This window comes from Anthonomus grandis, chromosome 4, assembly GCF_022605725.1.
Source record: "Anthonomus grandis grandis chromosome 4, icAntGran1.3, whole genome shotgun sequence".
Taxonomy (NCBI): domain Eukaryota; kingdom Metazoa; phylum Arthropoda; class Insecta; order Coleoptera; family Curculionidae; genus Anthonomus; species Anthonomus grandis.
This window is the reverse complement of record NC_065549.1, coordinates 23591646-23616308: the sequence shown is the minus strand read 5'-3', so window position 1 is coordinate 23616308 and position 24663 is coordinate 23591646. Positions and strand designations below refer to the sequence as shown.

The following is a 24663-nucleotide window of genomic DNA, read 5'->3' as shown; positions in this document are numbered from 1 at the left end:
TATTTGGGAGAGTTTATTAAAAAAATATATGTTTTACTTTAAAAGATATTCAAAATTTTGACCACCCGCTTCGAACTATTTGATACTACGGTACCGTGCATACCACGGTATGCAAGCGTGACCGCGTCGTACCATTTAAACCAAACTTCCGGAATTTGTTAAATTTTAGCAGCAGCGTCATAATCCTTCTTACTAACTCTTCCTCGGTTGAACCGGAGTGTCGTACACAAGCGCTTTCATAATTATGACCCCATAAAAAGAAAACGCATACGGTCAGGTCTGGTGAACGTGGAAGCCTTGCTCTTGGTGCGACTCTACCAACCACTCTTCCCTGATATGCCTGGCTTAGATGTTCCCTTGCGGCTAACGGCTAATGTGCTTGGGCTCTATAGTATTGGTACCACATGTTCAGGGGGCCATTTTCTAATTATTTAGAACCGTTTCCTACAAAAATGCTAAGTAAATTTCTCCATTTACTCGTAGTGGCAATAGATACAGTTCTGTCCAAACATTCACCAAACATTTTTGTTGAAAACCCCGCAGGTTCATAGTGCATAGGTCACACAACAATTTAGATAAAGTTATGTTTTAGTTTTAGTATATTGTAGCCTACGCAATGCGAGTGTGGGGCGCGCAGCGATTGGTTTCGAATGTCAAAATCGGTAGACCTGGACACTCAATATCGATATTATTTGTGTATGTACATATGCTAAACTTTTTTCTTGTGGTACCTAATAGCACCGTTGACTACATATTTCTGTTGCATGGTTAAACATGGGTACCACCAAAGAAGGATATTTGCCTGGCAATACAAAAGAACTTATATATTATATAAAAAAGTAAACTGAAATAGAAGGAAAATAATATATGAGATTTGGAATTAAAAAATTGCACTTGAAAATTTGAAAGTCATTAGGAATGTGTAAACTTTTACCAGCAATTATTTAAAAGAAAACAGCTGTTAATATGCAGGTTTATAATAAAATATAATTATATTGAAAAATTTTAATAGCTGGATTCCTGCTCTTCCTAAAAAAAAGGAAATTATCGGCCAGGAATTATTTATTATTTCTTTCTTTTATTGCTTTTATAAGCTCTTACATACGGTTATACTAGGTGTAGTTAATGCACTTTAAAATGCATCGATGATGGCGATAAAAAAATGTTTAATGTCGTTAATCTGCACATTGTACAATGTATATTTACTGTTGCACAATTTAAGTATTCTAATTAGTCGTAATTTTTGCTAAATAGCATTATTAGCGTGTGGCAGAATAAAAAAATTGTTTTAAGATAACTAACTAATTACTTTTTTTTAAATACGAAGTGATAAATAAGTATTTAGTTGTTTTTATAGATAAATCGTAAACACTAGTTCTAAAAGTTGTTTAATTATAAAAATTATTCTGACTGCAAACCTCATTGCACACTAAAATATAATATCCAATATCGTTAAAGATAAAATATAAAAATTAAAAGGAAAATCATATTATAAAAATATTATTTGGCTTTAGATCCTTGATATGTAAACCGATATTTTCTATGACACAAAGGAGTCGCATTAATAAACCCATTTTTCTTCTTGAGTTTTTTACAGAAACTGGTTACTTAGACCTACATTGCAACCGCTTTGTAAATTGTCTTATTTCCCATGAGTGTACCTGTCTTTTTCTAACAAGTGGATTAGCTCATGAAGACGAAGCGAATTGCCAGATCAAAAATCCTCTATAGTAGTCTACTTGAAAGTACAGTCGGATTGTTTAAAAAAAGGACCGTATTTTCTTGGTTCGCAGATTCTACATAGTATGCTAAATCATTCCGTTATTTGATTTTATTTTCACTGGTTTCATTCTTGAGGGGTCATCGGCAGGATTTCTTTATAAGTGTTCCTTAGGTCTGTTTCTGCTCTAAATTGAATGTTACAATACAATAAAGCTGTTATGTTTTGATATTTAATTACAACATATTCCAATTTATTTATAGCCACATTACTACTTTTATCAATAAGCTCTTTCGTCTACTTGCTTGAAGTTAAGTTTATTATTCAGAAGCATAGGACAGATTCAGAAAACTTAGTCTAATTTATTGCTATCGAATATCCTTTAGCCTTGCTTATACCCCATTATTCTTCCTTAATAAAGAGCATACTCTTCTTTGTTTCTATTGTTTATATATTCATGAGATTGCTTGCATTGCCCTTAAATATAAAATCAGATTGTTGCTAAGTAACACAAGGTATCTAAATAAGATTTACTATACATTTCATTTTCCACGATGAATTTTTAGGATAATCAGTTGTGAATATATTATAATGAATCTATTTGTTTGTATTGTTATGAAATTATGATTTTTTTAATGAAAACAAGATATAAATGTAAAATAAAGACCTATTGAAATGCATACTAATAATTTAATAAGTTTAAAACACTTTTTAGATCTCGAAAAGACAAAAAAGACGTGAGATTGTAGGACCAAAAAGAATTTTTTTTAATAAACATTTTATATAATTTTTATGCGACACGAAGTAATGTTAGAAAAAATTTATCTTTTGAAATTGGATTGTTGCTTCTTGTAGAATGGTTCTGTATTTACCTCTATCTCCACATATAATAGATAAAAACAAACCCGAATGTTGAATTTATCTATGTTTTATGTTACCCGTAAATTTGTGAACGTTTTCAATATGTTATTACTTTTCATATCTTAGATACAATTATGTATAAGATAAGAATGTAAAATGGCAAAAGCGTAATAAGGTATTATAATATTGTAAACTTATATATTTATCGATTAAATTTAGTTTTTAAAAAACTTTACACAAATACCTAACCCTTGTCATAAAAAAATATGTAATATTTTCAGGCAGAATTTAAGCATAAGACTGTATTATAGGTATTATTGTAAGATATTTCTTTCTTAGATAATTATTGAACTTAATAATCAATTGAAAAATCAATTAGGTCATAAATTGGCGATTCAGATTAAGATGAAGTTCTGAAATCTTTGTTTATATTAATATTTTTGTAGACTTTATTCGTTGCATCGTTTTTTTAATTTGAAATATATTTCTGTTTTATTTAATGTTTAAAACCAGTAAACGTTTGCTATGTATATATAGGGTGAATCAAAGAGACTCATTCATTTTTTTATAATGGTTTTCGGGATCTATTGAATTATCCAATACTGCCTTCTGTTTCTATTGAATTCTTTTGAATATTGTTGGTTTTGGCTTGGGCTATTGCTGCCGAGTCTTGTGAACTTATTCGCTTTCTCATTTCTCTCCACTCCACTTTATCCTAGGACAGTATGATCAAACTGATTCCTTTCAACCCAACTCATCCATCGCATCTTTTCGGTCACTACTAGCTCTGACCTGGTTCTTGGCACTTAGATGGATTTTAGGGCTGCTTGGATGTCAAAGTATACAGGGTGTTTCAGAACTATGGGATTAAACTTTTAGGGGTTGTTCAGTGCAACAGTAGAATCCATTTGAGTATAGGAACCCATGTCCACTACGCCACCACTACGGCCCTAAGACGCGTTTAAATTTAGAAAAATGTTAATTACCTAAATAGGTTCTGATGCATTTTTTTTTGCCTTTTGTATATGATACCATCACAACAATTGTTCAAAATATCTTCCTCCAACCTCAATGCACCGATTTAAATGCCGCACATGATTTCGGCGGACTACACTAAAAATTTGATCCTTGTTTAGAATGATTTCAACTGCTGCTGTTATTCATCCAATTAAGTCTAGCTCTGATTCTACTGGAGTTTCATAGACTAAAAACTTTACATGTCCCCACAAGAAAAAATCGAGCGTCGTTAAATCGGGTGACCTAGGAGGCCAAGAACCTGCTCCACCTCTGCCAATACAACGGTGCCCAAACCGCTGAGCCAAATACTCGCGTACTTGTACAGCAAAGTGAGCCAGCGCTCCATCATGCTGAAACCACATTTACTGCCTAACGTTTAGTGGAACATTTTCAAGGAGTTCTAGGAGAACTTCCTCCAAGAAACGCAGATAAAGAGGTCCTGTTAACCGTTCCGGTAGAAGGTATGGCCCAATTAAATAATCATCAACAATGCCTGCCCATATGTTGACAGACCAACGATTCTGATGTTTTCTTGGAAAAATTGCATAAGGATTTTCTTCGTCCCAAACATGGCTATTTCTACTATTAAAAATACCATCTCTTGTAAAAGAGGCTTCATCGGTCCACAAAACATATCGTAAAAAATTTGGTTGTGCAATGATGTGATCCAGAAGCCATCGACAAAATTGAACTCTAGGATGATAATCTGCTGCAGTCATACCTTGAACTTTCTGGAAGTGGTAAGGATGGAGTTGTTGCTCGTGTTGTACCCGCCAGACAGAAGCGTTACTCGTATTCATATTCTTAGCGACGTCACGTGTGCTATTTGATGGTTCATCGGCAACTCGCTGAAGCACCTCTTCTTCAAATTCGACCGTTCTTACGGTTCGAGCAACACCAGTATCATGCATCTTGGTCTTAAACATGCCTGTCTCAGCGAGCCGCCGATGAACCGTAATAAACTTTTTGTATCCAGGATGCTGTCGTTCGGGATAACGTTCATGATACAACCGCGATGCTGCTCGTGCATTGCAGTTTGTTGCTCCGTATTCCAAATGTATATCCGCCAATTCTTGATTGGTAAAGTTTTCCATTAGTAATAAATATTTAAAAATTGTAAGCTATAAAATTCTTAAACATGACATTGAGAATTGACATTGATAAGCGTTGATTTAAAACAATTGTTGTTATGGTATCATGTACAAAAGGTAAAAATAAATGCAGCAGATCCTATTTAGGTAATTAATGTTTTTTATAAATTTTAACGCGTCTTAGGGCCGTAGTGGCGTAGTGACGCATTTCCAGACATGGGTTCCTATACTCAAATGGATTCTTCTGTTGCACTGAACAACCCCCAGAAATTTGATCCAATACTTCTGAAACACCCTGTATAATTATTTCCATTTCAGAGCGGTTCGTTACTACTTCATCCTTTATTATTGTTTATAGAATGCTAAAAACTATTTGAAAGGCAGTTGTATACCTTCCCAGCCGTAAAGACTCTCCTGCATCTACATCGCTCTGTGATACACCGGCTTCTAATAACTTTATGCAAGCTTTTGGTTTACTTTGGATATTGGTTGATTTTACACATACTTTTGATCGGATTAGTCTTTTTAGAAAAGGTAGAATTCTTAGTGATGATTTTCTTAATTTGAATGTCTTTTTATATTTTTTAATTAAAAGTTTACGGAATTCTGTGGATAAATAAACAGTACAGCTTTGATATTTTGATCTTGTGCAGTCAACTCTATAGTTTCATATTTTAAGATTCATTTAATTTTTACAGGGCATTTATAAAAAAAAACCGAGTATGTATGGATAATATCTCTTCTGAATCCTCTTGTAAAGAAATCTTTAAGAAATATATTTTTCTTACATTGTTCTTTGAGCAGTTAATCGGAATTGTTATTAACGGGAAATGATGTTTTACAAAAAATATCAAAACTCATATAATACTGGAAAAGTTACTGAGATTTGATTACCTATGAATCTAAGCTAATGGTTTTTCTGCATCATCCCATATGATTTATTGCACTTAATTAATAATAAAATTAGAACAATACTTAAAATATCAAGAATCATATGGAAATAGAAAATTAACCTAAGAAAAAATCACATCAATATAATTTTTATTCTCTAGATCTATAAATTGACCATACTAAGCTTTAATGGTGAATGAATGGAATTTATCTCTTAATCTAAAATAAGTGCAAAAATATATTTTTAATTCAAGATTGTCTATTATTGATCGTAAAAATCGTGCAAGTCTTCATATTACATTTAACGGATTGATGTGTTTAAACTTTGGCGGTAATATCATTCTATCAACTAAAAATTAGGGTCTGAGATTTTTTTCGAAAAACAACACTTCTCGAAGTATCTCGACTATGGTTCTTATAACAACTTGAATTTAGAAGTTGTGTAATTGTTTCCTCTAGCGTACTCTTTTAACACTAGTTCTATGAGTATTTCATATACGACATGTTCAAGTGTATATTTGTCTTATGTCAACTATTTATTTTATCCATTTAAATCATGTTCCTCTGATTTAGTTCATGCACTGTTTTTTGAGGCATGCCACCATGTAAAGAGCACTATGTCTTATTATATGTCTTACTATATCTTGTTAATGTTCACAGTATGGTCTATTTGTACCTCTGGAGTGTAATTTATAATGTATGATTATTTATGTTCGAGTAAAATACTAGTACAATAATCTTTAAATTCCACCAAACAGTACAGGAACATACCAAATTTAACAAAGTAAGAAGTGTTGAGTTAGTTCAAAAGGCTTTAAGAAACTATTTGAAAAATATGAACTAGCTCTATTTGTGTCACCCAATATAAAAATGTACTATCAATTCCGCAGTAATTTAAACTATAAAAGGTCCATCAAATTATATATCTTGTATCGCCAATACTTACACAGCTGTCGATTTTTAAATAAAAATTATTTAGTGCTTCTTAAAACATTTTCACGAGCAACCATAACAGCAAATACCCGTCTTCACTTATTAACTAACATCTTCGAATTTATTGAACCCCAATCAGATGTCTCGGCACCGGGACCAATACCACCTGTGATACTTGTGAATATCTCGTAAATAAAGTAGACATTAATTATTAATAATATAATTACTCAATCTAGAACTGTTACTTAAGCTGTTAATATTAAATTTCTTGTCAATGAAAAATCATTAACTGTCATTTGTCTTTTATTTTTTCCCATTGAATCAGAAGGGGCTTTATTTAATAGAATGCAGTTTTTTTAATTCAAAAGCGTGTATTGCCTCTAGTAATTTATACAACGCTTTTATTTTACATAGGCTACCATTATGGCCCGATTTTGCGGCCTCCGGTTTTGCAGAAAGTGAATTGCGGCGCCTCGATTTATACAAGCCTGTTAAAACAAATTGTGGAAGCCTCATGCACATTTCATATGATGAGTGAAGTCATTATATTATATGATTGTACACGTAATGGAGTTTGTATGAACTAGGAGTCTCTAAAAGTAATTAAAATTCCGTGACACAAAGGAATTTTCTGTTTTGTGAAATCCCTATTCTTTTGTCAAATATTTCAAAAGAACTAAACCGCCATTCATTTTAATTAATGTTTCGTTCTCTTTTATTTTTATTATCAAAAAGAGCATATAGAAGATAATATATTATACCAGTAACTCGTTTATTTTTTTAAGTGTTTTGTTTTCAATGCTGTAATATAAAAAGCAGATTAAAGACGTTGAATTGAAGTTTCAAGTTTTAATATCTAAAAGGTAGTTTTATGTAAGCAAAACATTGTTATTTTCGCTCTTAAATTTATTTTTTCTAACTAGGCGTTTTTAAGATTATTAAGATGTATTTATTTACCATTTATTATAATTTCTAGAAGTTCTACTAGAAAAATATTTCTTGTAGTTGAAATAAAAGTTTTATTTAAAACCTCGAAATCGCTTATTAATGCTATTTATGATACAAGGAAATGATAGTGGGATAACATAAGATTTATTTAAAATTGTAACTAAATACACTAATTGAGATGCATGCGTATCTAGTACATTAGAAATAAATAAAGTTAAAAAATATACTAAAACTTTTTTGTATTATAGATTCTCTTTTATACTCTCGGATACAGCTCGCAGCAGAAATGAGATAATGGAATGAGTCAAAAATCGCAATGTTTAGAATACATCAAAGATTACAAGGAACAGTATGTAAACAGAATTATCCACCTTAATTTTCCTGCAGGGTCTTTTGAAATTACGAGAAAAAACAACAGTTTGTTTTACTCCTGTATATAGCCTAATCGAAAAATGCTACTTTACAAAATGATTTTAAAAAATCACAACAAATGTATCTAAAAACTGATGGCAAAATCGTGAGAATCTGATAAAAAATAAAAAATTTATAAAACATCACACTTGGCCAATATTTCAGGGTGGCGGAATTTTGTGCCGGCGAGTATATAATAAATTTTTAAACGGATACTCTAAACTCTAGACTTTTGTTTGTAGAGGTTTGCAACCATCTCAAATGCGTTTAGATATTTATAATAGAAAAAAAATTAATCCAAATCTTTGGTTACTGGATATCGATCGGGCGCTAGCTTCACAGTTATGAAAAAATATCTAGAAAAACAACACAAACTGGCAACTTCGAAAACATTGTATACCTCTAGGTATTCTACATTGCCAAGCTGCTTTTTTTCTAAGGGTGCAATGGAAGCCCTATTCGGATTCTTATTACCTTTCAAGAAATTGCAAATGATCTATTAGTCATTTCAAGAGTTGTGCAAAAGCAATGTTTTTTTTGACATATTTAAGCAACTTAGAAATGATAAACTTCTTTAAAAAAAATGGCAAAAGCTGATACTTTTTGTGGATAATCAAGATCTGCCACGAGTCGGCGAACGCTTGAGACATTATCAATTGCCATTTGAAGCCAAATATCCTATACCATCAGTAAAAATATTTACACCCAGTACACAGGTTTTCGTAACACACAGGTTTTCGTAATCTTCAATATTTAGTATTGTAGTAATTTTGGGTTATTTCACCCCGAATCGTATACATCGTTTTCTAGCCCGGTGTATTCTCTGTTTCAGAGCAAAGCCGAAATCTTATGGCCCTATTATGAGTGACTTGATTATGAATGACTCAGTTTCGAGTCCGCCGACTCAAGTGTTTTTCACACGTAACCCTAGATTATGCTGGTTGGTTTACCATTTCTTCAAGAAAATACCGATGATCTAAAATTACTAAAGCTTACGTGGCAATTTTCGTATATTGCGCCACGAAAGCAGTCCACGAAGCAAGTTCCGTTGCTTCTGACTTATCCACAGAGGACTTTTTGGCTGCTTTCAGAAGGTTGGTGGCTCAAAAGGAACGAGTGTCTGATATTTACTCAGATCAAGGTACTACTTGCGTCGGGGCAAGAAACTTGCTTCTCGAATATTCAAAACATTTATCAGATACTCTTTAAATAAAGTAGCATTTAAACCGTCCGGAAGCGCTCTATTTTAATAGTTTAAGCGAGGCCGGAGTAAAGTCTGTTAAAACTCAACTCAACCGTGTAGTTGGAGATAAAATTATGACTTACAAGGAATTCAACACACTTTTAAATCAGATCAAATCAATTTTAAATTCAAGACCCTTGGGTGCAATTAGTGCGGATCCAAACGATCTAAATTCCCTGACACCCGGTCATTTCTTAATATTAGAACCATCGTAATTTTGACATAATTAATTAAAAGATTAGCTTGCATAGGTGGCAACTAATTAAAAAAATTAATACTGATTTTTGGAACCGTTAGCATTTCGAATATCTGCACGCTTTGCAACAGCGTTCAACACTGATTCTAATTAAAAATGAATTAAAGTCACCTCTTTATTTGACACTTGGTAGGGTTAGAACTGCATTCAAACTCCGACGGTGCCATTAGGGTGGTCTCCACTAAAACCAAAAATGAAATACTTTACCGGCCTATAGTTAAGGTTTGCCCTTACCTACTTTTGAGAAAGATAATAATATTTAAACCAATTATACCTTCTCTCCTTAAGTTTAGATCTATTCTAATTTTTTATTTATTTAGTTAGTTAATGTCGAGAATTTGTTTTTGCTTAACGGAAAACCGTTGTTTTTTGGGGGAAAAAATGTTCAATTTACACATTAGCAAATTTTAAACTGGATTTAATTATCCTCTTCTTTCTTTTATGTTTAATTTTAACAAATAAACCAAGTGTAAATCACAATTTTATCAGTCACTCAACCCATTTATTTTTCGCGCATTAAAGTCTGCCCAAAATTTCATGGAGACGTCACCTGCGATGGTGCGCAACAAGCGCACTCAACCTGGACTAGAATTAGTATATTTTTCAGTTGCAGCACTTGCGACATCGGCTTACGCCAAATATCAATTGATAAACGTTATTTTTACAGTCAGTTCGTGAATATTCCTCGCACATTTAAAAAAAAATATATTATAGTAAGTAAAGTAATTTGGTTAATTGTAAGATCCTCCCGGAAGAAGACAAGATCGTAGTAAGGTAGGTGACACTCAAATTTTACATGTTTTTTTTTTGGGCACTTTCGTTCGATCCTTTAGGACTAAACACTAATTATTATTTGCATAACACTAACATTTTTATACAGTCCATTTAATCGAAACAAATAGCATTAAATTAATCTAGTTAAAATTTGGCGCACTTATTTGGAATAATAAGGCGCTAGTGAACTTAATAGTTCACTACTAGGTTTAAATAATTAGGTTAGTAACATGACTGCGAGCACTCCCAGACTAAGAGTTTACCAGACCAGAGAGTAATATACAGAGTGTTCATTTGAAAACTTCCCTCCATGGATTTATCGAAAACCACTGTTTAAAGAAAAAAATGCCGAAATACGTCAAAAGGTTTGCCAAGTGGGACAACTTTCTAACTTTAAATTACTTCACCCTCTGCCCCCCAGGGTCATCCCCTTAAAAATTTTAAATGGCAAGGGCTATCGAGTAATAGCTTGTTTAAAAGGTCTTTCGAAGTCTTTTATTTTGACGTTTGATTTTTTAAATCGGTCGATTCGTTTTCGAGAAAATTAGAAAAATCTTTATTTATCTTAATTCATTCAGATAAAAAACAAAAACATGAAAATATCACTTTTTATTTCAATAAGCGTTCAAAATGTTGCTCGTTAAGGTTTGCCAAATCTACAATTCGTTTATAATTTAAAACGGAAACTACGAAAGATTGGACGTGGAAAAAAATAAATAACAACCTAAATTTTTTTCTGCATTCTTTTCATCAACACATATATCCTGGGCGAACTGTATTCATTGTTATACTTGCTTAGTTATTTATAGTTGCTAAGGAAAATAAAGAATTTACTTTGCCGTCAGTTACATTTGTAACAGTCTTGGAATAGTTAAAATTTATTTGTTGAATTAAAGATTTTACGTCCAAAATGGTTTACGCACTAGCCGAAAAAGTGGAAATTATTCTAATTTATGGTGCCCAAAATCAATGTGCTCGGCAAACTGCCGTCACGTTTAACGCCAGACATCCGGAGAAGATAACTTTGCATAGGTATGTTTTGGACCTAGTTACTAAGTTTACTGAAACTGGATCTGTTGCAAATAAAAAACGTGATCATCGGCGAATTTTGGATGAAGCCGCTCAAATTGAAGTTTTGGGTCATTTTGGAATAAATCCTAATACTTCATTACGCAATATTGTTGCTGCCACTGGTATTTCATTAGGCTCTGTTCACACAGTTACCAAACTTCATAAATTTTATCCATTCAAAATGAAAATATTGCAATAGTTAACTGAAAACGATTTCGATAGGCGAGTTGAGTTTTGTGAAAAAATGACTGAAGCGATTAATGATAATTCATGTAAAGAATATCTGCTTCAGCGATGAATGCACATTTTATCTAAATGGATTTGTTAATAAGCATAACTGTAGATATTGGAGCAATGAAAATCCTCATGGATTTGTAGAAGAACAAAAAATTAATGTATGGGCAGGCATTTTAGGAAAAAAAGTGATTGGGCCATTATTTATTAACGGAAATTTAAATGAAGACATTTATTTGGATATGTTGAAAAATACCATCAATCCGCTTATCACTGAATCCATTGAAAACCAAATCGGTGTTGATGGAAACCCTATACTTGATGAGGCTGAAATATATTTCCAGCAAGACGGCGCTCTTCCTCACTATGTTCTTCCAGTTCGGCCATGGCTAGATAAAAATAAAAGACTTCGAAAGACCTTTTAAACAAGCTATTACTTGGTACCCCTTGCCATTTAAAATTTATAAGGGGATGACCCTGGGGGGCAATAAGTGAAAAGGGGTGAAGTAATTTTAGGTTAGAAAGTTGTCCCCCTTAACAAACCTTTTGACGTATTTCGGCATTTTTTAAACAGTGTTTTCGAGTTTTTTAAACAGTGGTTTTTAATAAATCCGTGGTGGGAAGTTTAAAATGAACACATATAATATATATACATATGAATGGAGGTAAAGAAATTTTACTTCAGTCATGATGGTGGTCTCAAGCACACAAATTTTTTTTCAATTAAGCATCAAAAATACAACTTTCTGATCTACTGTGTTTTTCTAATATTATAGCTTTGTTTAAAAAATAGCTTAACTTATTTAATAAATAATATTTGTGAACTAATAAAATAAAATGTACTAATAAAATACACGACTTAACGATTAGAATAGATTTTTCATTTTGTATATGATATGTTCAATTATACCTGTGAATTCCTGGGACATCGATTGTCCGTATGTCATTCACATCTACCACAGGAGTTTGATAAACAATCTCCTTCGCATTCTTCCGGACAATAAATACAAATCTAGAGAATGTATACTGAAACTGCGAACTTAACTATTTTGAAGTCCTGCATGTCCAATCCAGCGATTGGGGTAACTATCGGAATAATAACGAACAAAAACATTAAACTGAGAAGAAGCTCTGTCGAGCATAAACCACATGTTGACTCTTACTCAGTGGCGGCTTGCTAATAGGGGCGCAAGGGCGCGCGCCCCCCCAGTAATTTCATTAAAAATTACTTATTTTAAATTTCAAACTCGTGTGCAGTAATTATTAATTATATTAGATATATTTTTTATCAACCCGCGTTTAAACGTATAACACAAGCGCCCGTACTATAGGAGATAATGCGATATTCAAATCAACAACCAAAGTGCTCCTGGCATCCTACGATTACAGCTCTCTGTCTCGCGCAAGGTACAGCTCATCTATCTTCCTCTATTTGTCGTGGGGCGCGCTCACATCCGCGTCCATAATTTGGCCGAAAAGCTACTCTCGACGACCCATCTTCTCGGCTTTTATCACGCTCGTTACCGATAGCGAGGCGCGCAAAAATTTAGCGCCCCAGTTTTATCGTGGATTCGGCTTTTGTTTTAATGTTTTGTAAATCGGACCGCAGGCGGCAGGAAGACATTTTTTGTTGTTTATTCGGCAAAATTTTGTTTTTAATCGGTTCCGTGATCGGTAGTTTGTGTGTGTGTGAGTATTTCGAGAGTGAACAATACAATAATTATTATTGAAATTTAATAATGAATCGTGTAAGCTTTTTAATTAACTGTAATTTTTCAAATCTTTCAGTGGAAGAAAAAGTAAACATTAGGACTTTAGGCAGACCTTTGCCGGATTTAAATATTACTCTCTAAGATCTGTCGATATTTGAATCAAGCATTGACAAAATTAGAAACGACACCGATAATATTAAGGCTAATGTAGAATTAAACTTTGAAAGTGTCAAAAGAAGAAGAACTGACGATAACTTAAGAAGTATTATTGCAAAAGAGGTATGTGATACAGTTGTTACCCAAGCGAAGGACAGATTTTCCTATCGAGGTCATCTTCAAGCAGCTAACTTGTTCGATAAAGAAGCGTATCCAAAATATAACAAGACCTTTCCAGTGGATATTTTAGATAATGTAGTTACTTTTTATCCAATGTTATGTAAAATTAGATTAAGAACTGAACTAGAAGTCATTTACTCAAGACCAGATTTCTCACAAAATATTGGAGCTATGAACTTGCTTTCATTTATTTTAGAAAATAATCTTGGCGAAACATTTGCCGAAAGTATAATTTTTCTTCACGTTTTAAAGTTACTTGTTATTGTTTTTAAAACCGCAGAGAGGTGGCAACAATATTTTCGTGCGAGGTTCCGTGATGTGTAAATGCGATTGTTTTGTAACAATGTTCTTTATTTTTGATTGCCTAATTAAGACATTTATGTGCAAACTTTTTGTGATTGTACCATGATGACTGCAAACCGTCATGTCTCAGATATTATAACATATACTTAGGTACGTCCAGTTATATTTTTTTATTTATTAGTAAGTATATATTTATTTGGATTTGCGCGCCCCTCCATAGTCAAATTTCACGAGCCGCCACTGCTCTTACTCGTACGTATGGGTAAATAATCCCACATAAATTTTATGTAGGTATTCCTGTTAATCTTGCTGGCAAAAAATAGGCTAATAAGAAGTCATCAGTAATTAAAAGTACCCAAACGTTCAGCGAAAATTGTTACAGAAAATTACATCCTAATACCATAAAAAGGTAGTTTTCATTGGCTGCAAAATAATTATTGCGAGTGTTCATAATAGTATTCATCTCGTAAAAAATGTGCCTCGTCTGTAAATAAAATATGTGGTCAAAAAATATTATTGTACCATCGTATGAATTATTATTATATATATTATCAGCTAAGCATTAAACTTCTTGCATGATGAAAATCCCGAGGCAATAGAGCTAGAACCCGCTATGGAGCAAGACCTCACTGGACCTAATAATTTTAATCTGGTTAGGTGAATACGTGCTTTATTACTTCAAGTAGCTTACACCAAGTCTCAACCAAACTAAATAAATTTATTATATTCTCAAAAAATATTTTTAATAATTTTAAAATATACTTTTTATAATTTATAAAACACGTTTTTTTTTTAATTTTAGAACTTTTCTTCTTAAAGCGACCTAATGAATCATTTTCTGATTCATAATTTTATACCGTAGTCAAGAAACCCTTTGTATATGTCCTTTATCGTGCAATTGGCTCTTAGGTTGGGTTAATATGACTCAATAGTCCATTGGAATAGTCCATCCGCAAATAGTCCGCTGTAATCTTAAGCATTCCCTTCTATATGATTCGCCTATAATAATGCGAGTAGCCCTTTTCAGCAATCTGTATGCCTATATTTTATGGTCTATATGACGACTATTTTGACGTCCTTACGACCTGAAAGTGACCAACAAATGTCACATCCTGTGTGTGTTTGTGTGGTTGTTTTTTGTCTATTCTTGTTACCTTCCGTCGCATGCCAGCCAAATTGCTTTGCCATTTTTTGTTTCTACCCTTTTTAGTTTTAGTTTTGTTCTTTTTTAGGTTAATTAGGAATTTTTTTTTGTGTTTATTTATAATGTTTTCAAGGCCTGTTTCACCCAAATTGCGCTATCGGTTTTATATAATCGCGAAGCAGTTCCTTTTACCAGAAATTGTCAATTTTATTTTCTCATGTAGCTAATTATATTTATAACTATTTTTTTGGTAATAAACTTTTTTGACTTTGATATCCAAAATTACTGTCTGAATGAGGCCAAAAAACGGTCTTAAACGGAATTGAAACAGACGTCTGGAAGACGTCAAATATTTACGTATGATGATATTTAGACTGTTTTAGGTAGTTAGGTATTTGAGGACTTCTTGAATATTAAAAAAATACACTTTTACTTAATTTTATTAGAAGCCTTAGGTACAAAACTGATTTTTACTTACTTACTTTTAATTTTAATATAAGGAAGTTATTTAAGTTTTTGGGCGCAAAACACATGGATTGTGTTACTATAATTTTTCTTGTTATATAAACAAGATAAAGCTTACATGCTGTAAACGATGTGTTTAATAGAAAACTTTCTTGTAGATAAACGGAATATATTTCGGGCGGACATTATCTCTTGAGTAGTTAATGTCACATTTTTTATAAACAATGTAGCTTTTTATATACACTTATATAACAAACCTTTAAAACTATATATTCTTCGTAAGCATACTAATAGAAATTATTATATTTTTTAACTTAAAATTTCAAACTGTTTAAAGTATAATAAATTTAAACAATAAAACATCAAAATGATGATTCCCTTCATAAAATAGAGCTTATGAAGATGATTTGCTGGTGCAAAAAGCCAGAAAAGCTAAATTACTTTTATTATATAACATAATATGACTGCCCACCATGTCCATGAATATATGGCAGAAGCAAGTAAAACAGCCGTTACAAAAAATTATTTCCTGTGGATATTTAAACCCTTAAAATATGAAATAATATATCTAATCTGATCCAATTTGGCCATGTCTTAAGATGGTAAGTAGGTTCAATACCCAAAACGTGAAACAAACACCCAATACAAAAGGAAACATAACACCAAATAATTACAAAACCGAGTTGCTGGTAATGCCGGTCGTCGATCGGCAGCGATGGTGAAGCTAGCGCCAGCGCGACCTGTATCACTAATTGCATATCTTATTTTACTCACGTGATGCTGCCTTAGTGTGTGTTTGTTTTAGCAAATCTAGTGCAAGTGATTCCGGGTTCAATTCTTGACATTGTCTTTTCTTTTTTGGTTACTGGTTTCCAAAACGGATGAAATAAATTGGTAGAATTAGGTAATACGAGTACAAATACTTAATATTTACTTGCGATACAAGAAAGTTATTTTAAAGACCGCAAATTAGACGTCATTATGTATGACGGATATGAGCGATTAACCTGATATGATCAATCAGGTAGACATAAAGACGTCTTTCGCAGACGTCAAAGTGATGTTCCTAAAATGACCTCTGTAGCCCAAATGCAATCTAAAAATAATGTCGGTTAATGTCATGTGACGTCGTCTTGTTACTTGGATGTCATTTATCCATTGTCTTCCGCACTATGGTCGCAAGCCAGAGTGAAATACAAATTTAAGTATGACAGTTGAGTGATAAAGTAAAAATGATGTCTATATTATTCCAACATAAGCAACATAGAGTGTGAGCCGTTTCATCCTTAAGGAGAACTACTACTGTAATATATCCAAAATAAGGCAAGGGTAAATGCAGCACCAAGAAAACTTACACATGTAAAAAAATTAATCATGTTTTTTATTGAGTTAAGAAAAAACTTATTTTAAACGAAACATTGCACTGCCCTCGATATTGCCTGTTATAAACCTTTCATCGCGATGATCAGATCGAACTGTATCATAAGACGAGATAGTTATGTGATTAGTAAAAAGAATAGTATGCTGATGTGGAAGAAATTGAGAAATCATTATACTTATCAGAACTAAAATAGGTAACCAACGTACTTATAAAATAAAAACCATTTAAGAGCTTCATGGTCAAAAACATTACATCGTATGCACCAACACAACTAAAGATACAGAGTGAGATCTGAAGAAGAAAAGAATCTTTGAATTAATAACCATCAACGAAAATATTAAGAGGTTAGTCTTTAGGATGAAAGATTTAGGATTATATTCTAGCTTCAATTTAGGGAAATAATATTTTTGACTTCTATTATGACTGAATTTTCTGTAATATGTATAAAGGCTTAAAAACCATCTTATCGATATTTGTCACTGGGTAATGGCAAATGTTTAATTGCTTCTACTTTATTTAGATCAGTCCTGATTACTATTTTCTGATATTGTAAGGCCAAGAAATCGAATTCCGTTTTTGAAAGAAGCAACATTTTTTTGGGCTTAGTTTGAGGTTGGCCTCTCGGAACTTAATAAATACCTTTTAAGGGCTCCTCAAATGTTTTGCCTACTTCAATGACGTAATCATGACAAAGCAAGCATGATTTCCAAGTCATTCCACGCAACAAAATATCTATAAGCCTTTTAAAGGTGGTTGGAGTATTACAAAGTCTAAAGGGCATGACTGTAATTAAATCGAGTCCTATTCCAGTTGAGAATTCAGTCTTTCCTTTATCTTTTTTTATCTACAATATTTTACTTCGTAACTAGTCAGTCTAGACTGTCCTTCTTAGAAAAATTATTTAAGGAAATAAATAACTTAAAAATACAATATTACTTAGCATTCAGCCATCCATGTTTTATTAAAATCATACTAATAACATTTTACGTCATTTTAATACAAATTATTTTCAAGATTGATCGAGCTTCTTTTTATATTTAACACTAAGATGCCTAGGATTTATTTTCTTTTTCCATTTCTTGAAACGGAATAAAAATATAAAGATAAATAAAACATATTTTTCCTTTGTTTTTAAAGCGTTTCTCTGAGATAAGGCCGAATAAGATGTTGTCCTGAATAATATTCGCATATTTGATGGCTTCTTAAGTTCTTAAAGTCCTTGCATTAGTATGAAGTAAGTCAGCGCTATTCCTACAATCTAAAATACATAATTTTAGGTTATTTTGATTCCCGTATAAATAATGAAAATAATATTGATCATTCTAAGGAAGGAGAGGAAAAGTTCGATTCATTAAAATATTTGCAATAATTGTTTGGCTCATGTAGAAAAGGAATATTTTATGGATGTTGAAAAAAATACTGTGTCACATTGGTTTTCAATGCCCTTGCAAGAATTATAATAAAATATTTTTAATTTTAAGATTAGCATAAATTTCTCCAAGGTGAAGTACCATTATGCAAAGCAAAATAATAGACGAAGGGTCCTGTTTACTTCACAATTTTTATTTCAGGAATCCCGACGCGTTTCGGTTGTTAAACCATTGTCAAGGGAAAACTATGTAAGTAGAATATAAAAGGTTGTTATTAAATTAATAAATTAATTAAAAACATAGTAAAACTTACATGATATTATTACAAAATGTCCATAAAAAGGTCAAAAAACGGCACACATATAACATAACATAACATAACAATACATTAATCTAAGAACATGTCATCACACCGTATATACAAACAATAACGGATTTTGGTTTTTTAAAAAAATTACTTTTAAAAAAATTATTTTTACATGGGTACTACATTATACACAGATATTTAATACTATTACTAATAGAGACATCTAGGATTAAATGCGGTTAACAAAACATTTAAAAAAACAGTAAATTCACAGGAATGTGGAAACTACTTAAATAAATTTACAATTTTGGCCGCTTCTCGATAGTGGGCGTTAATAGGTTCGTTCAAACAATTAACTTGTGTATTAAAAGAGTTAACGCTGGATCTATGACGTCTTCCAGTAATTCCAAATACATTTTATCGGTCAAGTTTGCAGGTAAGAAAAAGGAATCAATTACATGAAAATTACTAAAATACCAGTCAAAAAATGTTTACGGCTGCTCTGTGTGTACCTCACGATAAATTCTGGGAATAAGAATCGAATCAATATTGCTAGTTATGACGATTTACTACGCCATTTAAAAAAATGGAAAATTCGTCGGAAAAGCAAGTGTTGAACACAAAATGTTCAATGTTTATAATTCGTTCACTTTTATCATAACAAAATTGTAATCGCCGTCATAATCCACCTAAGTTCTTGTATCATTATTATATTCAAGGTGAAGTTTATACAGATGAAAACTATGGGCCTTTAGAATCCGTTCGATAATATGTCGATTAACACCACGCACAGTATCCAATTTGCTGGTAATTAACGTAGGTTCTACATAATCTTGCCCTAAAATCACCTTTTTGCTGATTGCTTCGTTTCTTATAGGATTTTCAATGATACGTATTTTATTGGCGACTGACCAGTTTCCCGAAATTTAGCTACAACTTCTGGAATTTTTTCAATGCACGTTACTGTTCTCATGTTGTTCATTAAATATTTGTGCTGTTCTATTAGTGCACTAATTATTTCCAAGAATTTTTTTGATAATTTTAACCCTTTCTGCCGTGGAATATATCATAGTTAATTTATGTATAAAGCCCTTAAAAGTAAAAACCACCAATCGCTATTTTAAACAACAAAATGATAAATAAACCATGAGCATAGTAAAGACAAGTAAATGCTTTTACTATTTCTTTTTTCTGAAACTAATACGCTATTCTGATGTACATATCCATCAATGTCTTTTTTAAGATTTAAAGTAATAAATCTCCAAACTGAACTGCCAGTAAATGCTTCTGTTTCATGTTTGATGCACTGCCCTGTATATTTTTACTATTATTCTGGACGTTTATATCGAATTTTACAAGTTAATTAATATTATGCATATACTTTAAGTGGTAATAATACCTATCAACTTAAAAAAAAAAAGCAAATACATAGAATATTGGAAAAGGTTATTTTTATATTTTGCATTAACTTTCCTGTTTTACGTTCTATGGCTACATAGACAGCTCCAGAATAAACAGTAAGACTGGTGCAGATTTACGTGAAGGGTCCGAAAATATCAGCAGTGCCTATTCACTAGTGAAACATATCACTGTCTTTTGTGTTTAAATGCTAAAATGCGGACAAGAAATATTAAATCACAGACGGCAGAATACTGTCGAAAAGACTCGAACAGCAGAGGACAGCACAACCATTAGGGATCTTATTGTCGATAAGGTGAACTCCAAGACTGAGAATTAAGATTCGCCAAACTGCTGGTTGGCTATGAACCCACAATCGGTATAACAAAAGATGTAGCTGTCGCGACGCTCTCCGATGGCAGGACTTTTAACTGATAGACCGAGGCATCTGGTATAAGATGTATATAAGCGTTGATTGAAAAGGGAAGGTTATATATAAGGTTCGAACATTGAAAGGCGCTTCAATGTTCTAAGTATATAAGATAAGGCACACATAGCCTGCTATGCCCTCTGACTGTCTCGCCAAACTACAATTGGCAGAAGGGTGTCTGCGGTCTTCAAGGTAGACTGAAAGTTGTTTCTCTTAAGATGCATCTTCACATCCTAGATATAACGGAAAATCTAGATTATAGATATTTGACGTTATAATTAAACGTTTAGCTCAACAAGTTCTTAAAATTAATTAAAATATATTTAGTGTTAGTGGAAACATCGTAGTCAACGTTTTTTCTCTGACATATTTTTTACATGCAAATGTTTTTCCAATATATTATTATTTTATTAATTTTTTGCGCTTTTAAGAATTGTCACAGTGTTATCTGCATCTTTTTTAACATATTTATTCCTTATAATAGTCTGTTAAGCTTTTTACAGTTTTTATATTTTATTTAGAGCGTAAATAAAGATATGTAAAAATGTTTATTTGTTAAAGAAATAAATATTACTAAAACTTACATTAAGACAAGTTTTATTATTAAATGTCAAGAAGCCACATGCTTTTAAGGATAATCCATGGTTCTGCGCTTGAAGCAAGAATAGATCTTTCTAAAAAGGAATAATAATTTTAATATAGGTACTAGATATTGAGATATTAAAGAATGTTGTATTATACGACTCATAATTCTATACAGCATGGCTCTTAATTATCCCCCCTTCTCTTATCTGATTATCTGATCTGCCTTTTGTTACAGGTGCTTTGCAAATTTGGACTAATGTCTACAACTTAATGAAACTTGAAGTTGCGCACCTGGATTTGAAATTCTTTCTTCTGATCACATCTCACCATATTAAGAATTTTTAAAGTGTCCTCAGCCTAAAAAAGTAATTAAACCATAACGATATCATAGATATATAAAAAAAGAATATATATAAACATATTTGAAATATATTGTACTACCTCTCTCTCTGCTTTCGTTCCCATAACGAATATCATATGCATATCAATACAAATAAGTAAAGCCCATACAAAGTTTTTTAGCCCCATAGTGATATTACCAAACTGATCATAATGCATGTCATGAAAACATTCAATCATTTTAGTTAAACTGAAAGTCAATAGGCATATTAGTTGAAATCCATATGCATGACTTAACGAGTTGATTGCTTTTGATATCTTAAAATGAATTTCTGCTATATTATAAATAATATAGTCCAAGGTATTTTTCCGGTATGTTACAAATATTTCACCTGCTATTAAATAACCTAAAAAAATTTAACATATTATACATAAAAAAATAAAATGTATATATATTGATAGCCGAATATGTTTAAAAAGTTCTAACCATATCAAAATAATTTAAAAGAGAATCTTAGTAAATTAGTCAAAATGACGAGACTTACACGCGTCCTATACAGTGTGTTAAAAATAAGGATGTCTGTCATAGCGATCTTGAAAAATAAAAGAGATACGAGGATATTTAAATTACAGAAAAGCTACGCATTTTTAAACCTAACAATATGCTCTTTAGAAATTTTTGAGTAGTTTCGGAGATATTCCTAAAAAACACATGTGGACATGTGGAAAAAAAAACCTCATGACTACTTTTTAAGCTCTAGAAAACAGCTTTTCCGTACAACGTTTCGTTTCCGTCATCAACTATATATTTGTTTGCGTAACAAATTATATCCTGTATTAAATAGCATATTTTGTTGTGAATACAGCATTGATAATCCTGATAATCAATATATAACACAATATGATAATCCTGCAATATATAAATTGGAAAAAATAGGTTTTTATTAAATTCCGAATGTTTTGATGTAGTAGGACCAGTTGCAATTTAGTTTTAAAAAAACTATCAAGCAAACTAGTTTAAAAAAATGTAGTTTTAGGCCACATAACATCATAATTATAAAGTCGCATGTAAAGGAGAAAAACAAATGCAACTAGAGGTGGCATTCGTAGCTCTTTTAAAAAAACTATCAAGCAAACTAGTTTAAAAAAATGTAGTTTTAGGCCACATAACATCATAATTATAAAGTCGCATGTAAAGGAGAAAAACAAATGCAACTAGAGGTGGTCTTCGTAGCCAGAGAGGCAAAAATCGTGCATCAAACGATGCACACAATAGAAAATATCAAAGTGGGCATTTCGCTATGGAGTTATACTTGCTTCTTCAAGCTAATTATTAATTCATACCTTTGTGAAGCTTAAAATGAGTCTTTTTAAGTTTTTATTAGATTTAGCCAAAATCAAGTTTCTCTCTTTTGCTTCTTCACTTAGAAAGTATATTGGACTGAAGAAATTTGTTGCACAGTAAGCACAGAATTTGGGTTTTAAAGAACTGGAAGCAGTTGCTTAACTACAAAAGTTTTGCAAAAATTGTTGGTAAAAAAACTCGGGTTGGTCTTGTTACCTGGCTTGCTGTGGTATATTTTTTGCCCTTTGGGCATATTACAGAAGATCACGTTATTGTTGTTGACTTTTGAGAATTCTAGCACTGACTATTGAAAACACATTTTTTTTATGACACCGTAAGTACAGTAAAACTACACACCACACAAAAATTATCACATCACTTAATATTTCTTAAATATTTTAAATTTTTTGCCTGTTTTTTAATATTTTATTGATATTGATAATTAAATCACCAAATAACACGACTTTTGCAACATTTATGTTAAATCAGTTCAGTCTACAGAGTCAAAGTTAAAGTCAAAAGTCAAAAAAGTTTATTACCAAAAAAATAGTAAAAGGAACTGCTTCGCGATTATATAAAACCGATAGCGCAATTTGCGTGAAACAGGCCTTAAAAACATTATAAATAAACACAAAAAAAAATTCCTAATTAACCTAAAAAAGAACAAAACTAAAACTAAAAAGGGCAGAAACAAAAAATGGCAAAGCAATTTGGCTGGCATGCCACGGAAGGTAACAAGAATAGACAAAAAAGAACCACAAAAAAAGATTGGACAGGCCAGCTTATCTTTGGTCTTAGTTGATTTTGCAGTTTATACTACTAGTCATACTACTAGGCATCTCGTTGGGAGTCGAGAAGAATTTGCTTAACCTTGGTGTAAAATTTATTAAATGACAAATCTTTAATATTATTTGGCAAGTTATTCCACATTATATCTCCGACAACCGAAAATGACTTGTGGAAGTTAGTTGTTCTATGTTGAGGTATCCTAAAATTTCCAACATTACGAGTATTGTGTAAATGCGAGAGAGTAGTAAATAACTTATTTAAATAAGGGGGTTGACCCGACTTTATTATTTTATATATAAAGGCATATATGTGTAATTTTCTTCTCCTTTCCATATTTAAAATAGAATTTATGTTTAAATAAGGTGTGATATGCTCCCGATAGGCAGCGCTATAAGAAAATCTTATACAGCTATTTTGCAATTTTTGTATAGATCTAGAAAGCTCAGATGTTATAGAATTAGAATATACGATATCACCGTAGTCGAGTAAGGAGAGAATGAGGCTATTGCAGAGATAATATTTGGTTTTACTCTTTAAGACATTTTTAAATCTGTACAGATTTCTAAGACGCATATAACCTATATTCTTAATGTATATATATATCTATATAGGGTGCCTCCGATTAAGTCGGGACTATTGGTGCATCGGCACCAATAGTGCCGACTTAATCGGAGGCACCCTGTATAGTCTATGTTCTTGATGTGTGTCTCAAAACAAAAGTTAGAATCTAAAGTCAATCCTAATATTTTCACTTCATTGACAACTGGAATTTTTTCTCCATTAATCTCAATATTTATACTTTCATATAAGTGTCTCAGAATTCCTGACTTACAGCCATATACGTGTATATAAAATGATGCTAGATTTAGCAGGGTTAATTTTTAAGTTATGCTCATTGGAAAAATTAACTATGTTTAGTATATCCGATTTAATTTTTTGCTCAGAAATATTAAAATTTAAAAAATTTAATGGCATGGATATTTGAGAATCATCAGCATATTGTTGTAATTTACAATGTTCAATACAGTTAGGCATATCCGCAACATAAATCGAAAATAAAAGAGGTCCCAATATGGAGCCCTGAGGAACACCAACTTCCAAGTCAAGATACCCTGAGTGCTCTAAACTTCCATTGTTGGTTTTTAACAACACCGAATGTGATCTATTTTTAAGATAGGAATCAAAAAAAGAAACTGTAGATTCGGAACAACCAAAATATCCCAACTTTGCAAGGAGCATTGAGTGATTTATAGTATCAAATGCTTTGCTAAAATCAAGCACCGCCATGCAAGTATTTTGTTTATGTTCT

The 24663-nt window shown here is 31.9% G+C and overlaps 1 protein-coding gene and 1 long non-coding RNA gene across 2 annotated transcripts; both read right to left on the bottom strand.

Annotated features, from left to right (window-relative positions):
* LOC126735460 (uncharacterized) lies at nt 1-16414 on the bottom strand. The gene is made up of 2 exons (XR_007660412.1): nt 16185-16414; nt 1-444 (listed from the first exon to the last, which is right to left on the bottom strand). It is a non-coding gene; the product is annotated as an uncharacterized LOC126735460 (long non-coding RNA).
* A 1313-nt stretch (nt 16415-17727) lies between these two features.
* LOC126735596 (uncharacterized) lies at nt 17728-21618 on the bottom strand. Its single transcript, XM_050439639.1, has 4 exons — nt 21323-21618; nt 21173-21238; nt 20881-20970; nt 17728-18049 (listed from the first exon to the last, which is right to left on the bottom strand). Exons 1-4 carry the CDS (start codon nt 21458-21460, stop codon nt 18002-18004), a joined length of 342 nt encoding a protein of 113 aa, XP_050295596.1. The 5' UTR covers nt 21461-21618; the 3' UTR covers nt 17728-18001.
* Between the last annotated feature and the right edge of the window lie 3045 nt (nt 21619-24663).